This window comes from Haliotis asinina, chromosome 11 (genome assembly GCF_037392515.1).
Source record: "Haliotis asinina isolate JCU_RB_2024 chromosome 11, JCU_Hal_asi_v2, whole genome shotgun sequence".
In the NCBI taxonomy this organism is placed as follows: Eukaryota; Metazoa; Mollusca; class Gastropoda; order Lepetellida; family Haliotidae; genus Haliotis; species Haliotis asinina.
In genome coordinates, this window is record NC_090290.1 from 39,806,950 (window position 1) to 39,824,434 (window position 17,485).

At 40.1% G+C, this 17,485-nt stretch overlaps 1 protein-coding gene across 2 annotated transcripts in view; it reads left to right on the forward strand.

The window, feature by feature from the left end:
• The first annotated feature begins 1,137 nt into the window (after positions 1-1,137).
• LOC137256556 (solute carrier family 28 member 3-like) overlaps positions 1,138-17,485 on the forward strand; it is a 29,045-nt gene continuing 12,697 nt past the window's right edge. Inside the window, exon 1 of one of the 2 annotated variants that reach the window (XM_067794415.1) lies at positions 1,138-1,333. In XM_067794415.1, coding sequence (XP_067650516.1) covers positions 1,141-1,333 — 193 coding nt within the window. In that variant the 5' untranslated portion in view covers positions 1,138-1,140. Of the gene's footprint in view, positions 1,334-9,536; positions 9,653-17,485 lie in introns of those variants that run through there. The other variant, XM_067794416.1, reaches the window with a different exon arrangement.

The window sequence follows — 17,485 nt, forward strand, 5'->3', positions numbered from 1 at the left end:
GAAGGATCAAGGAGTCACTTTTGTTAAGCGATTCAAAACTCGTAGAAATAATGAAACCCTTGAGACAAACACATACCTGTTTTCCTTTTCGTGTCCAATTGCTCCAAAATCAATAAAGGCTGGCTACTGTAACATCAATGTGGATACTTACATTCCTAATCCTTTAAGATGCTTTACATGCCAAAGATACGGCCATGGTGTCAATACATGTAAATCATCTGTTACATGTGCTCACTGTAGCGAAAAAACTCTCACGACGGAAGACTGCAACAGCACTTTCAAAAAATGTACTAATTGTGAAGGAAATCACTCATCCTTCTCAAAAGAGTGTCCCATTTGGAAATAGCAAATGGAAATCAACAAAATAAAATTTACACAAGACATTAGTTTTGCTGAAGCCAAAAAACAAGTGCAAAAATCTGAAACTTATGCTTCCGTATCTCGATCAACGTCTGATACAGCCAAAATAACCAAAATGTCTATGAGCTGTCAAACCAACTGGACATGGATAAATACTGATTCACCTCAGATTCTGTCACCTGAAATATCCACTCAGACTGCGGAAGTACTTCCAGACTCATCCCGTATTCAGGATGCATCTATATCTAAGGCATCTAAATCCCACTCACAGTCTAAATCTGATTCTCAAACAAATGCGAAAGACATTGCAAAACACCCGGTAAAATCAAGAAATGTATCTTCATCACAAAAATGTCAAAATGGCAGAGCCTCGAAAGGTTCAACAAACAAAATCCAGCTGTTTAACAAATTTGGATCGTTGGAGGACATGGATGTGTCCGAAAATATCACCCACAGGGCACATAGCTTGTCGCCCTCTAGAAAGGCAAGGGGTAGATCCCCAATAAATCCCCCCAAAAGATAGTTTATTCCAATAATATTGTACAGTGGAACTGCAGAGGATTGAGGACTAATCTGCATACATTACAGCTAATAGTCCAAGACTTTACACCTTCAGCGTTATGTCTCCAAGAGACATATTTAAAACAAACAGATACATTTGACCTTCGTCATTTTAATGCATATCATTGTTATTCACCTCCGGGTGATAGAGCCACTGGCGGATCATCCATTCTAATCAAACAAAACGTTATTCAAAGCCCTGTTCCACTTATTACTAATATGCAGGCTGTTGCAGTGAGAATTACTTTACATGTAGCGTTTACGCTATGCTCTCTCTATATTTCGCCGTCTTCAACGTTTGCGAAAACTGATCTTCAAGCTCTATATGACCAACTCCCGAAGCCCTGTATTATAATGGGAGATTTAAATGGACACAACCCACTCTGGGGTAGTGTAACTACAAACACTAAAGGTAAGTTGTTGGAGGACTTTTGTTCTGACAATGATTTATGTATTTATAATGATGGTTCCAACACATACTTGCACCCTGGGACAGGGACCTATTCTGCTCTTGATTTGTCACTTACAAATTCAGAACTACTAAATGAATTCGAATGGTCAGTCCACGATGACCTCTGTGGAAGTGACCATTTTCCTACTATACTAAAATCTGTAACTGCATCTGATGTTCCTCCATCATCAAGGCGGAATTTTAAAAAGGCTAACTGGGCTTTATATGAAACCCTGTGTTCTGAAAAACTTAAACCTGAACGTTTTATTGACGTTCCTGATGCTATCAAATGCTTTTCCGATCACCTGAACTCCATAGCTGATGAGTGTATACCAAATTCCTCTGCAGTTCCACACATAAGAAAACCATGGTTCAACGATGAGTGCAAACAAGCTAGGAAGGCAAGGAAAAAGGCAGAACATTATTTCCGTCGCCATCCCATGGTGCATAATTTAAATAAATTCTAAATTTTAAATGCTAAAGCACGGCGTACTTTTAAACAGAACAAACGCCAATCTTGGCAAAATTATGTATCTAAAATAAATTCTCGGACACCTATGTCCAAGGTATGGAACATGGTCCAGAAAATCAAAGGTAAAGGTACTAAATCTACTGTCCATCATCTTAAACATGGAGGTCAATTGCTTACTGATAAATCAGATATTGCAAATAAACTGGGTGAAACCCTTGCTAAACATTCTTCCTCTTCTAATTATGTACCAAAATTCCAGCAATATCAAAAACAAGAAGAAAAGAAAACTATTAATTTGAATTCTGATAATGGGGAAGATTATAATGAAACTTTTTCTATTCATGAACTGCATACTGCTCTTGATCAAGCTCATGACACTGCTACTGGAGCTGATAACATACATTATCAACTCCTGAAGCACTTACCGGAATCCTGCCTAGAAACTCTTCTCAATATGTTTGATGATATTTGGACATCGGGTAAATTTCCTCCGTCATGGCGTGACGCCATAGTAGTACCAATACCTAAACCTGGACGTGATCATACGGATCCGTATGACTAGCTGTGTTTGCAAGACCATGGAACGCATGATAAATAATCTTCTAGTTTGGTACTTGGAAACAAATAACCTTATCACAGATATACAATGTGGTTTCCGTAAAAACAGAAGTACAGTCGATCAGTTAGTGCGTTTAGAATCATTTGTGAAAAACGCACTAATTAATAAACAACACGCCGTGTCTATCTTTTTTGATCTTGAAAAAGCATATAACACAACCTGGAAACATGGTATTTTGAGGGATTTACATGACTTTGGTTTGCGAGGTCGTTTGCCTCAATTTATTGCCAACTTTTTAAATGACAGACAATTCCAGGTCCGTGTGGGTTCTACCCTGTCTGATCATTACAATCAGGATCAGGGTGTTCCACAAGGCAGTATTTTGTCTGTCACACTTTTTAGCATAAAGATAAATAGTTTATCAAAAGTTTTAAACGATTCAATTGATGGAATCGATCCTTATTTACAGATGGGTCCAAGGACGGTGGTGCAGTTGCTTGCGCTACTATCATTGGATCCAGAACAGTATCTTCTAGATTACCAGATAATAGTTCTATTTTTACAGCTGAAGCTAACGCCATATTAACAGCCCTTAAATATATCCAAAGACATCCTAAACATAAACAGTACATAATCTATTCAGACTCTCTTTCTTGCCATCAGGCTATTAAAAATATTTCTTGTAAACATCCACTTTTAATTGAAATTATTGAACTGTATAATACTCTTGCTACTGGCCAATACGACATCGTCTTTTGTTGGTTACCCAGTCACGTAGGTATTTCTGGGAATGTGATGGCTGATCTTGCTGCCAAGGCAGCACTCAACAAATCTGTGACACCACTTTTTCTTCCATATTCAGATTACAAAGCTTGCATTAGAACGTATACCCGTGATCTGATGCAGAAGAAGTGGGACACTCAAGTAGGTATCAATAAATTACATGAAATAAAACCGTATATTGGCTACACCTACTTGGGTTGTCAGTCCAGATTTGAGGAGGTCATCATGCGACGATGTCGTATTGGCCACACAAGATATACACATAAATATTTGCTTAAAGGTGATGATCCTCTGTTTTGTATCCCTTGTGATGGAAGAATCACAGTCAAGCATATCCTGCTTGACTGTGTAGAGTATTCCATCACAAGGGATCAGTATTTTAATTCACGAACTCTGAAGGATCTTTTTAATAACACAAGCTCTCATTTAATCATTGCATTTTTAAAAGAATTAGATTTATTGACAGAATTGTAAATAGATAAATATTTTATTATTGGAAGTTTAAATTGGTAACTGTGCTTGTTAGTGGCTGTATTCTCAAAGGGGGTTGAAGTACTGTAAAACTATTGTCCCCCTGAGAGGGTACACAGACATTCAACGTAAATTGAAACTTTCCACGTTTTTAATCGTAGCATAAGTGTCTTTTTATTTGCATGGCTAGATGTTCCCAAATTGCTGATGGCTGAGGGGATGATGTAAATCCAGCTAGGGTCCATGCAGGTACCAAAGGTAATGTAAGTCCCCATGGTCCCTAGTATGGTGATCTTCTTTCAGTTGTTAGCAATCTATAGCCCATTTTTATCTTGTATTGTCCTCTATAGATAAATTGTTTTAGGTAAAGTTACTAATTTTATATTTTCATCTGTGATATTCTAGTTGTTTTACTGTCCTTCGTTGACAGGTTTTATAATAGACATATATTTCATTTCAGTATTAAATGTTCTCGTCACGATATGGCTGAGATATTGCCGATGTGACGTAAAATTTTAACTCACTCACTCACTCTTTTACTCTTTACAAAAGTGCAATTTCTGTTTTGTACAAGGATTCCTTCATATCTACCTGTTTGAACTTTTCTTGGGGCCAAACCACACCTCAGTTTGGCAAGCGCACACCTGTAACCTACTGGCAGATTCCATAAAACAGTTTTCCGTTCTATAATCTTGTTGTTTTGGGGGGCTTTTTTAAACTTATAAACTCTAAGGTTGTTAAGACTACTTTGTCCTCTACCTTATTTGACTTAGAATTCAAATTTACAACAAAGTGTTTCGTGCAGACATTTTGTACAAAATCGCATACACACGATTTGCAATATTATATTTGGAATGTATAACAGATAACCTAAACCAGTATGAACTTCTTTCGTATCCTTGGATTCCTGTTTATACATCTTCCTACCCAAATGGAAACGTTCTTATTTATATGACTTGTTATATTTTTCAGTCGTGACTTGATACACCTTTCCATTGTCTGACAAAAGGTGGAATCCAACCCTCATCCCCCTCGATTACAACATTGCAAAAATACATGCATAACAGAACCCTCGTAACACGTACTTATTTAACTCGCTTCAATTCATTTAAAACTGATAACATTAGAGATGGTTCTGACAAAAAATGTCTTTTACAGAGGACTTTCACTGAAGTTAATGTATTAGAAATCCACCCAAATACATCACAATGTCCAAAACGAAGGAACTAAAGATGTGATTCTGAAATGATAAAAACCCACACAATCATCCTCAAATGTCTGTTGAAAGCCACTATAGACAATGTTGCGGTTCCGCTCTTGAACACATCACATAAGTATGGTCTTGTCCCTGAAACTTCAAAAGTGGCTGCAGTGACTGCATTGCGAAAAAAATGTCAAGCCTCGATCGGGATGAACTTTAAGAAACTACAGTTCAGTGTCAAAACTGTCCTTTATTTTAGACATTAGAAATTATTGTATATCGGTGTCTCCGCTGTCATCTCAATTCAAAGTGATCTACTCAAACATTTTCAGTCTGCATATATCCGTCGCCAGAGTACCGGGAAAACACCTGTCACAGTTGACAATGACATTATGAAATCTATGGATCAGAAACAATTACACTGTTTATTCGTCTGGATCAATCCGTGACCCTTGATACAATCGACAATGTTGTTTTGTTCAAGAGATTGGAATCTCCGGCACTGCTCTTGCATGGATTAAGTGTACTACATCGGGGTCGGTGAACTCAACGTCAACTTCTCTCACAGTTGGAGTGCGTCAAGGTTCAGTACTGGTGCCTCTCTTTTTTAGCATCTACGTCCTGCCAATTGGAGACATTGTGAAGAGCCATTGTCTTCGTTTCCACCACTCTGCTGACGATAACCAGCTGTGTGTAGCCACTGAACCATCTTAGGCACACAGAGGTGTCCACCCAATCGAAACCTGCCAAGCTCAGATCGGAACACGGTTGACATTTAACAGTCTCTGAATAAATGTCAGCAAAACATAATTTTGTACTCTGGAATAACATCAGCAGCTGCAGAAAGTCTCATCATTACTCACTGCCAGAAGCCGTGGACTCACTTTCGGACAGCCACGTCCATGAAGGAACGCGTTGATCAATCGTGATCAATTTTTTTTCCAAATGCACAACATCGATCACAATACATTACCTTCTCAAAACACAAACAAACTCTTGTTGCAAAGTTTTATTACACCAGAGCATCATTACTATAATGCAATCTGCTTCAATATCTCAGCATCTCTGCTATCTAAACTTCTCAGAACTAAAACCTCTCCAGCACGCCTCAATATTCAAGATGTGAGTGAACAATATTACTCATTTACATGCACTTGACCTGTCTGTGATGATGACAATGATGTTTTATATCTAATACAACAGACTTTTTATGTTTTTTTTTTTAGCAACATTCCGGTATTATCATGGAGGACTCACACATTGTACCATGTGGGTATCGAACCTCGGTCTTCGGTGTGATGAGCGAACGCTTTAACCACTAAACTATTACCGCCCCATTACTCTTAAAGACATGTCTCTATCCTCAAGTCTTCCAAACTATCCATCTACTTGTTTTGTAAAAATAATGTGTTTAACCTTGTACAGTACAAGTGCGCTACAGAAATACATCATGATAAATGCCAGTATCATATTTGCAGAAGGTCATGCGTCTGGTCAATATCTTCCTCAGATTTTCGTCTCGGAATATAGTATCTTCAAAACCTGTTGGATATAACTGTTAGCCTCACTAAGAATCTTTATCAGCACGGTGATCTACTGTCGATTCTCCTCAGTTTGTTCTACAATCAATAGTAAAACATATTATGTGTATATAAACAGTGAGCCAAAATCAATCCAAGCATGCCTTCTCGTGGTTAAGAGAGTGAACTCGAATTCCATTCTCAGCTTCCTGGGGATAAATATGCCTCAGGTTAAACTGATATTACCTAAGAAGTTTAACGTTTCACGTTTATGGCCTACCTGTTTGCTGTGTGAAACGAGGTCAGCTTGGGGCTAGACCGAAATTTTCCATACATTCGGTATTTGAACTAGGCACTAAAACAAAAGAAAACGTATGTTATGTAAGCAACTATATATTTATCCGTTATTGTGACATCAGTGATTGGATATGCATTGGATATGCCTGATATAAGTGGATATGACTGCTGGGGTGTATCCATGTACGTACTCCCAGGACCTTAGAGTAATTCAGAAAACAACACGCGTACGGGCCTAGTGGTTCGATTTCCTCGCATGAGTACAATGTGTGAAGTCCATTACTGTTGACCTCTGCCGTGATTCTTGCTGGAATATTCATAGGAGCGTCGTAAATCTTCCCTTTCACAGATAACAATACAGGTCCGCCTGCACTCGTTGCCAAGGCCAAATGGACCGGATATTAATCTCGGTGTTTGATGGCTGCCAATACGGCGTGAAAATCCGGGTTGGAATTGAGAGTTTGATGGATAGAAAGGAATGTAAGGTGCGTGCATGTGTCACAACAGTCCCTAATGTGTATATTCAAGCAGCAAATAAAAGTAATAATAATAATCATCATCATCATCGGCAGCGGCAGCAGCAGCAGCAGCATCGTCGTCGTATTAATCTTCAACCACTCATGCTTGTCGCAAGACTTCACTGACGGGATCGAGTGGTCAGGTTCACTGACTTAAATGACACATCTCATCTTATCACAGTTGTATAGACTAACGTTCATGCTGTTGATCCCTGGTCCAATTCCGATTATTTTCAGTCCGCCGCCATATATCTGGAGTGTTGCGGCGTAAACCTACACTCATCCACTCACTCTCTCGTGATATCATTCACCTGTCTGTCTACAGAGAGCTGGAACATTGGGCATTGTCACCTTTGGGCAGTTGAGTGGGTAAAACAACATAGTTCAGTATCTTGTTTTCCGCCGCACTCACCAATATTCCAGCTTCGTGGCAGCAGTGTCTTAATAATGGAGTCTGGACCAAAATATCCAGTAATCAGCAGCGAGATGATCAGTGGGATTATGCAAGTGAGATACAATGATATGACTTTGTGTTAGTCGCCTTGAGTCTAACAAACGAGAAAGAAGGAAACTTATTCATTCCTGCTAATTACACAATATAATTGCTATCTGCATTCACACAGAGCGCACGACGGTGGGTTAGTGTGGTTAGACCTAGTGGTCCCTCACACCGAAGACCTGGGTTCCATTCCCCACATGGTTGGAAGTGTGAAACCCATTTCCGGTGTACCCCGCCGTGATATTACTTGAATATCGCTAAAAGCAGCGTAAAACAAACCCCCTCTCTCACTTACTTACTAATTTAGAGCACTTTATAAATCTTCGGCTTTGTGATAGGAGTTTTGACAAGGTAAATACAGGATTCAAAACCCACTGGATGGAACAACGCCCAAGGGAAGCAACTGTGTGCAAGGAATTGACGTTGATCTCAACATTCTAAGACTTTCAATTCATTCCATTCTACAATTCTGGAATGTAGCAAATATACAAAAAGTAGTCATTGTTTCCATGGACAATACAAATTGTAACAAACTAACTCCTGCTTAATTCATGGCATTAAATGTAATATTAATGTACGTATTGATTAGAATGTTTCGGCATGGAAACGGTCAGCATTGGAACTTGGAACGCAAGTGACCTACTGTCCTTTGCGACACCATTTATCAAGAAAAATGGTCTCGTCACCATGGAGATACCGCTGATGTGCTGTAAACACTACACTCGCTAGTCAGGTGTTTCATCGTTTTAATTTATACTTTAGTCCCAGGTGTATACTTGTACTTGTACAATTGTACTTACAATGTGATTGCCAGCCTGGAATCTCAGAGTCAGCATTGACTTTCCACTCCAAAGGGAGTTTAGAATAAAATCGACTCCACACTCATCTTTGAATGTGCCCATGTGCCGTGTGGAAATGCATGCTAGTATAAACTGAGGGGCTAAAGAAACGTTACCTCTTTGGAATTGAAATCCAGATTCGGCTGCACTCATCTTTACAACAATGGTTTTAGTTTCACTTGGTAAAAAGGCATGCAGTGCTTTTCACCATTTTATCCAAATATGGTCTGTATGTTCTTCATGCAGAGTGAAAGAACTAACTGACACAGGTACAAAACGGATTGTCAAACATACATTCTACAGCAAAAACACTAAAAGACTGGCTCGATTAACTTTATGACAAAGTGAAAGAGCGATCGAAACCATCGAAATGGAAGCCTCCCAGACCCACGGTGCAAGAACGCGTGGTTTTCACCAAACGATACCGTCATCACACGTTACCGTCATCACACGTTACCGTCACCACACGATACCGTCACCACACGTTACCGTCACCACACGATACCGTCATCACACGTTACCGTCACCACACGATACCGTCAGACAGAACTGTCACAATGCCCAAAGGGGACCAGTATCTCCATTTAGCAGGGGTATTGTTGAGCGCGGCGTAAAACTAAACTCGCTCACTCCAAGCCTTCAAGTTTCAAACGAGTGGTGGTTTTAACATGTCACATCTTAAAATATAAATGACAACGAATTTCCTAAATACAGCATATAAATGAACATATGTTAAGCATTAAAAATACATTTTCAATAATTCAAAATGTGAGCGTGTGAAATGTCAGAATACTTAAAGATCAGACACGAACCTCAACCATGCAGTTTTTGAATTATTCCTATTTAATTTGCGAATAAATACATTTAAAATAAATTAATTCTGTCAAACCATGTAAAACAACAACGTCAACTGTCACAAACAGAAAGAAATGAATTTTTGAACACCATGACGCGAATTAAATTATATTTTCATGATCTATAAATATAAGCGTAAAATGACAGTTATTTTTCCGAGCCACAGAGCGCCATGGGGCCTCCATGTAATGGCGTTCTTCGCGTTCATCTTCATGGGTTGGGAGTGTTTTATGACTGAAGAACACCTATGGCTCCAACAACGACAGGTGAGAGTTCTCTGCGAATGGAATTGTTATAGCAGTTTACATTATATCATTGTTTTATTTCTACATTGAGATGCTGGAACACGAACGTATAGAATATTCAATAATAACATTTAATATTAATTTAGTTATATACTTGCTGTGAGGGCATGCGATTGTTCCTGAGTCGAGTTAAAGCTCATAACAGTGCGTTATAATATCCCTGTAAGACCCGTGAAGGTCCCGGAGTAGAATAGGCCTTCAGCAACCCATGCTTGCCATAAAAGGTGACTATGTTTGTCGTAAGAGGCGACTAATGGGATCGGGTGGTCAGGCTTGCTGATTTGGTTGATACATGTCATCGGTTCCCAAATGTAATGATCACTGGATTGTCTGGCCCAGACTCGATTATTTACAGACCGCCGCCATATAGCTGTAATATTGCTGAGTGAGACGTAAAACTAAACTCACTCACTCACTCACTATCCCTGAATGTACATGATGTGTATTTGCCGTAATGGATTTGTATCTTTCATTGATACTGCGCATATCTCTTTACATAAATTTGATTTGGGCATTGTGCCGCTTCCGAGAAGTGGCGTAATAGCAGTAAATGTTAATTACTTGCTAGTTACTCACCAACTTCTTAAATGCTCATCATACCGTGGAGTCATAGATTGGTGAAATCACATGTTAAGTGTTTTTATGAGTTTCTAAAAATCACCCTGAAATCCGGCATCTCTGTAAACCGACATTTTATACCGGTCCCGAGCACGTCGGTTTTGAGGGAGTCCACTGTATAACAAGTCCGCACTTACTCACTATAGTCAGTGAGTGAGTTTAGTTTTACGCCACACTCAGAAATGTTCCAGCCATATGTGGCGGCGGTCTGTAAATAATCGAGTCTGGACCAGACAATCCAGTGATCAACAGCAGGAGCATCGATCTGCTCAAATGGGACCCGATGACATGTATCAACCAAATCAGCGAGTCTGACCACTCGATCCCGTCAGTAGCGTCTTACGACAAGCATAGTCGCCTTTTATGGCAAGCATTGGTTGCTGTTCTACTGTGGACCTTCAGGGGCCTAGAAACTGTTTTGATTAAATAGGGTTTGGGTAATACCCAACAGAAGTATAATTAGATTACAGGCTACATACAAGCCATAATTAGGCTAACCAGGGATCGCATCGGTCTTTGAGAAAATCTAAATGACTTAACTTGACTGGATGTATGCCAGACAGTTGCAGGGACATACTCGATAGTGACCTTAGTGACTTAAACTGAAGACAATGCATCAACGTTGTTATGTTTGACGTGATTAAAATCTGAAATTCTATCCGATCAAATATTTGTGTCTCCCATTACATAGTGGTTAATTGTCCTCGTAAGAAAGTATGTGTAAATCCCACAGTATTCGTAGTATTTGCATGCATGCTAGACTTGATTGTTATTTGAATTTGTGGCTTAACTCCTCAAATGTCGCCAGCGGCTGAAGGCATGGTGTAAATCCAGTTAGGGTTCATGCAGGTAGCCAAAGTCATCATGGCCCCTAGTATGGCCATCTTCCTGCAACAACTGGCCCCAGACTCCATTTCTACATCGTCGTGTTGATTAGTAATGTTTCTTTGTGATCTTATAGTTATAATACTGTCCACCAAACCCAATATTAAATTTCTCGTCACGTTATTGTTGACGTGTTGTCCTTGTGATGAAATTGAAATATCAGCTCTCACTTACAATTAAACTTTGGTAATGGCGACTAATGATTTACAAACAGTTGTTCTTATAGTGACTTCATGATAAATTCACATAAATTCGATCATTTTCATAGTGTACTTAGTCGGTAAGAGTTGTATAGATCAATAATTTTATAAACAGATGACAGACGTTTCAAAGTCTGTTGTTTTCAATAACCCAGGCATATACATGCCACTATTCACCAGTGATATTATTGTTAATCATTTCTTTGGGACAGTTTTTCTCAAAGTTACAGCTCCGATGTTTACCGCTAATCGATAGATATTTAGTTAACATAAGTTTGTTAGCAAGAACTGTTTGAATTACAAATTACCATATTTTTCTGTACTAGAAGACACAGTTGAAATTGCTATCCTTTTTCAGTGATTGGGTTAGATAAGTAGGAATAATTATGCTCTAGGAAACATGTATTTCCATACATTCAACTTTACTGTGACACTGTAAATTAAAAAACAAACAAACTTGCATACATAGTGACGTACATATCATGTCGTAGACATTTATGGTATTTAGATGTAGGTATTGGTAAAAATGTTGATAAATTAGGAACACCACACAGAGTGAGTATGTGCGTGAGTGTGTGAGTTTGGTTTTAGGCCGCACAATATTCCAGCTATATGGCGGTGGTCTGTAAATAATGGAGTCTGGACCACACAATCCAGTGATCAAGTAGAATAGATCTGTGCAACTGGTATACGATGACATGTGTCAACCAAGTCAGCGAGCCTGACCACCCGATCCCGTTGGTCGCCTGTTACGTCAAGCATGGGTTACTGAAGATCAGTTCTAACGGGATCTACACGAGTCCACGCCACATACAACATATATCAAGTAGAAATCACCTTTTGTCTTATATGTACGTATATATTCTGTACATGCTTGTGAATCATGATTCCCAAATAGTTATTGTTCTCACTGTAAATGTTTCATCTGACATTCCCCATGAAGAGCCTGTGCCAATTCCTGAAGAAGTTGAACATTCTCCCTAGCTCGAACTTGGTGTCCCAAATAGTGTTGTTGGATGGGGTTCATTGAAGGCGTTTTAACTTTCGTTGCTGTTGTTCAACAAATGGGCGGTGAAAGGAGAAAGGTAAAGTCTATCGTCGTCATCCATGAATATCGGACGATGGGCATGGGGATGACCATCAGTGATTGCATAACACGACGGTGGCATCCAGTACTACATACTGACCGTTGGGTGTCTCAGGTACCGTGTCCAATTGAAACCACACGATACGCAACCAAACACTGAGCTACCATCAAAGGGGTAAGCTACTTGGATCATCGCCTGCTGATCTGATTCGATACCCTATGTGTATGAGGATGTGTATAAGAGGGCGACTTTCATCAGACCAATGAATTCAACAAAGACACACGTGCATTAATCAACATACGTGCATTCCACGTTTTTTGACAATAGGATAACTAAAGTAAAGAAAGGTTAATACATGCTGGTGAATATGGTTTGGAAAGTGTATGAAGCATTCTGTTTTTTCCTGCGTCATTTGCTGAAGATTAGTCCAGATCTGTTATTTTGGGTTCAGATTGGGACTTTCGGACATAATGATATTTCGAAGGCGTTTTGCAAATGACAACCCGAGAACCGTAAGGGCAAGAGCTGGCACTGATTCATTGATGAGTATCGGACGACAGGCAAAGGGATTACTCTCACTGGTTATAGGACACAACGGTGTTGTCCAGTACTACATCTCGATAACGCTGACTGTTGACTGTCTCAGATACCGCAATGGGATCCAAACGAACCCAACCTCGGCAGAAAAGTACCACGTCCCTGTACGCTACAGAGGTGATCGGTAACGTGTAGAAAACCCACGAACCATGCACAAGTTATTGTTTTCTCGGAACCGGCACAATGCCAAACCTTCCTGTCTGTGCCTATCTTGAGAAGGACATCTGATCTGATCGACGGCCCATCAGATCAGCAGCCCTTGGCATTGTTCTAATAGAGAGTCGAACTGCAAGTCTCCATGGACAGTTCTTTGTTATGGTTCATGGGAGTGTGTCTTACCAAACGATCTGCACCTCTTTCATCCCCGTCACTGGCCTTCCTCCGTCTTCCAGATGTTGGAACAGCCTTTCCTTTTCGGCGGCACCTGGAGATGTATGGCAAAATCACCGATCCTGACCACCTCATCCTTTAAGCCGCCTATGAGCGGTTTCTCTTGGTTTCTATAGATATCATTAATTCCATTTGCTTTGACTCAATTACTTAATGATTTGGCTGTTTTTGTTGCATGTTTGAGACTAAATCACTCTGGGGGATAAGGCACGTTTAGCTGTAACTGGCACCCTTGGCGAGCCACCTCCTCGTGGTGGGTGCTGGGTAAGGCCAAGAGCTCGCCGACACCCCCGTTGTGGACCCGGGGGGATATTTGGTCCACCAACCCGTTTGCCGTGGGTTGCGTCCCGTGTCGGTGGAGGACGGTAGTCTGGTGGTTGAGGGCAGCAGGAGCCTGGAACCGCGCTCCTATTGCTCAACACACCACTTCGGCCCTTACTTTACCTAGACGGGTGGTAGAATCGGCCCGATTCTATCAATCGGCTGGTCACGCCAAGCCCTGTGCATGGTGACTGTATTTTGCACATTTAACTATTATTGGGTATTGGCCGTTTCTATGTCAAATATATACACTATTTATTGATTGAACTGCCTAGAGTCATATGCCCAGAAGGCGGTAGCTCATGGGCCAATCTGGTGGAAGAATTAATCTTTTGGTTTTTCTGCTGGAGTATATCATCTGAGTATCCTTGGTGCTGCAAGTTGGAGACCCGCTTGTGTTTAGCATTGTCCTTTGTGATACTCCGTGGTGGGTGGGGAGCTCGGATGATGAAACATATATACTACCTATAGAATACCAAACCCCCCCAAAACGCAATAAACGTCAACTTGACAACGATGATGACGACCAACGACCTTCCAACTCAATCGACTATTGGCCACGATTTTTAGTTCTAGAAACTGTAGACAAGACACCAATGAAACTTAACCCTTTCGCCATTTCCAAGGGTATACATGGCATTGCAGGTGAGGTTAAAAACGTTAGACGCTTGCGTTCAGGCTCTCTGCTGGTTGAATGCAACAGAAAACAGCAAGCAAAGAGCCTCATGTCAACAGAAGTATTTGTTGGAATTCCCGTCTCTATCACTGCCCACAGGACTCTGAATACCAGTAAAGGCATAATCAGAGACAGAGATGGATTGTTTGCTGATATGTCAGAGTTACATATTGCTTCTGAGATGAAAGATCAGGGAGTGATTTATGTTAAAAGATTCACGATCCGCAGAAACAATGAAACGGTCCAAACAAATACTTATCTGTTCTCCTTCTCATCGCCAAATCCTCCGAAGTCTGTTAAAGCAGGTTATTGTAGTCTTTCAGTTGACGTGTACATCCCAAATCCTTTGAGATGTTTTAGATGTCAAAGGTATGGGCACGGTGTTAACACTTGTACCAAGCCCATTACATGCGCCCACTGTAGTGAGAATACTCATGTCACAGAAGACTGTAACAGTGACCATAAAAAGTGTACAAATTGTTCGGGAAATCATTCGTCTTTCGCCAAAGAGTGTCCAGTCTGGAAAAAACAAATGGAAATCAATAGAATTAAATTCACCCAGAACGTCAGCTTTTCTGACGCAAAGAAACTTGTGGAATCTGCAGCACATACTGAATCATTTGCATCAGTTGTAAGAACTCCTGAATATACCTCAAAAGTAACTACCTCGTCGATACATTGCCAGACAGATTTGACGTGGGTTAAAACAAATAATGCTCAGTTCGTTGCACCCGAACAGTCTACGCAAACCTTGACATCTTCTGTCAACACTCAGGTGGTATCTAAAGCCGGGTCACAGTCCTGTAGTCAGATTTCATCTGTATCTGGAGAACAATCTTTGTCTCAGCCAACTCACAAATCACGATCAAAAACAAGCTCGAAGAATATTGTTCAAAGTAAAACTGGCTCAAGAACAGAATCTTCAAAAAAGAGTGGCAGACCCCAGAAGGGTTCAGAAAAGCCTGTAAAATTATTTAATAAATACGGATCGCTTGAGGCCATGGAAGTGTCAGAAAACTTCCATCCCAGGGCACATAGCCTGTCGCCCTCCAAAAAGGTGCGGGGTAGATCCCCAATAAATCCCCCCAAAAGATAGTTTCTTCTTATAACATCATACAGTGGAACTGCAGAGGGCTAAAAAATAATTTCAATGATTTACAGCTATTCATCCAGGACTTTATTCCATCAGCAGTCTGTCTGCAGGAGACATATTTAAAGCAGACGGATACTTTTGACCTACGCCATTTCAATGCTTACCATTCTTTTTCACCCCCGGGTGAGAGGGCCACTGGAGGAGCTTCTATCCTTATAAACCAGAATATTATTCAGAGCCCTATTATTCTTAATACTGGTCTCCAAGCTGTTGCCGTGAGACTTACTTTACACGTTGCACTCACACTATGCTCTTTATATATCTCACCGTCTTCAACACTTCAGAAGACCGAACTTCAAAATTTGTATAACCACCTCCCGAAACCCTGTGTTATTATGGGAGACGTAAATGGCCACAACCCACTCTGGGGTGGTACAACTACAAATGCTAAAGGTAAAATACTAGAGGAGTTCTGTTCGGAAAATGATTTATGTATTTTCAATGATGGGTCGAACACATATCTACATCCTGGCACAGGAACATATTCAGCCCTTGATTTATCAGTTTGTGATTCAAGCCTTCTAAATGAATTTGAATGGTCAGTTCATGATGACCTCTGTGGGAGGGACCATTTCCCAACATTACTAAAACCTGTGAATCCATCTGATGTTCCTCCATCATCAAGATGGAACTTCAAAAAGGCTAACTGGCGTTTATATGAAACTCTGTGTGTTGACAGGCTTAAACCTGAACTTTTTGATAATGTTCCTGATGCTATTCAACGTTTTTGTGATGAAATGAATGTTATTGCTCATGAGTGTATACCAAAGTCCTCTGCAGTTCCACATATTCGCAAACCATGGTTCAATGATCAATGTAAACAAGCTAGAAAGGAACGGAAAAAGGCAGAACACTATTTCCGTCGACACCCCATGGTGCATAATTTGAATAAATTTAAGATTGTAAACGCTAAAGCACGGCGTACTTTTAAACAAAGCAAACGCCAATCTTGGCAACGATATGTATCAAACATTAATTCACGTACACCAATATCTAAAGTCTGGAATATGATCAAAAAAATCAAAGGTAAGGGCTCCAAATCTAGTATTCACCACCTTAAAGATGGAAACCAGTTATTAACTAATGAAACTGATATTGCTAATAAACTTGGTGAAACGTTGGCAAAACATTCTTCCTCGTCAAATTATGAACCTAAGTTCCAAACACATCAAAAACAGCAAGAAAAGAAAACTATTAACTTTAATTCAGATAATGGGGAAGACTATAATGAAACTTTTTCGTTACATGAGCTTCATACTGCTCTTGATCAGGCTCATGATACTGCTTCAGGAGCTGATAACATACATTATCAACTCCTGAAGCACTTGCCAGATACATGCTTCGAGACGCTGTTACATATTTTTGATAATATTTGGACATCTGGACAATTTCCTTCGTCGTGGCGTGATGCTATCGTTGTTCCCCTTCCTAAACCTGGACGTGATCATACGGATCCTTCCAATTATAGGCCAATTTCACTTACTAGCTGTGTTTGCAAGACCATGGAACGCATGATAAATAATCGACTTGTCTGGTACTTGGAAACAAATAACCTAATAACAGATATTCAGTGTGGTTTCCGCAAAAACAGAAGTACAGTCGATCACTTAGTGCGTTTAGAACCTTTTGTTAAGAATGCCATAATTAATAAACAGCATGCAGAGTCGATCTTTTTTGATCTAGAAAAAGCATATGACACCACTTGGAAACATGGGATTTTAAAAGATTTACATGACTTCGGATTGCGAGGCCGATTGCCTCAATTTATAGCCAACTTTTTAAATGATAGACAATTTCAAGTCCGTCTGGGTTCTACCCTGTCTGATCATTACAGTCAGGATCAGGGTGTACCACAAGGCAGTATTT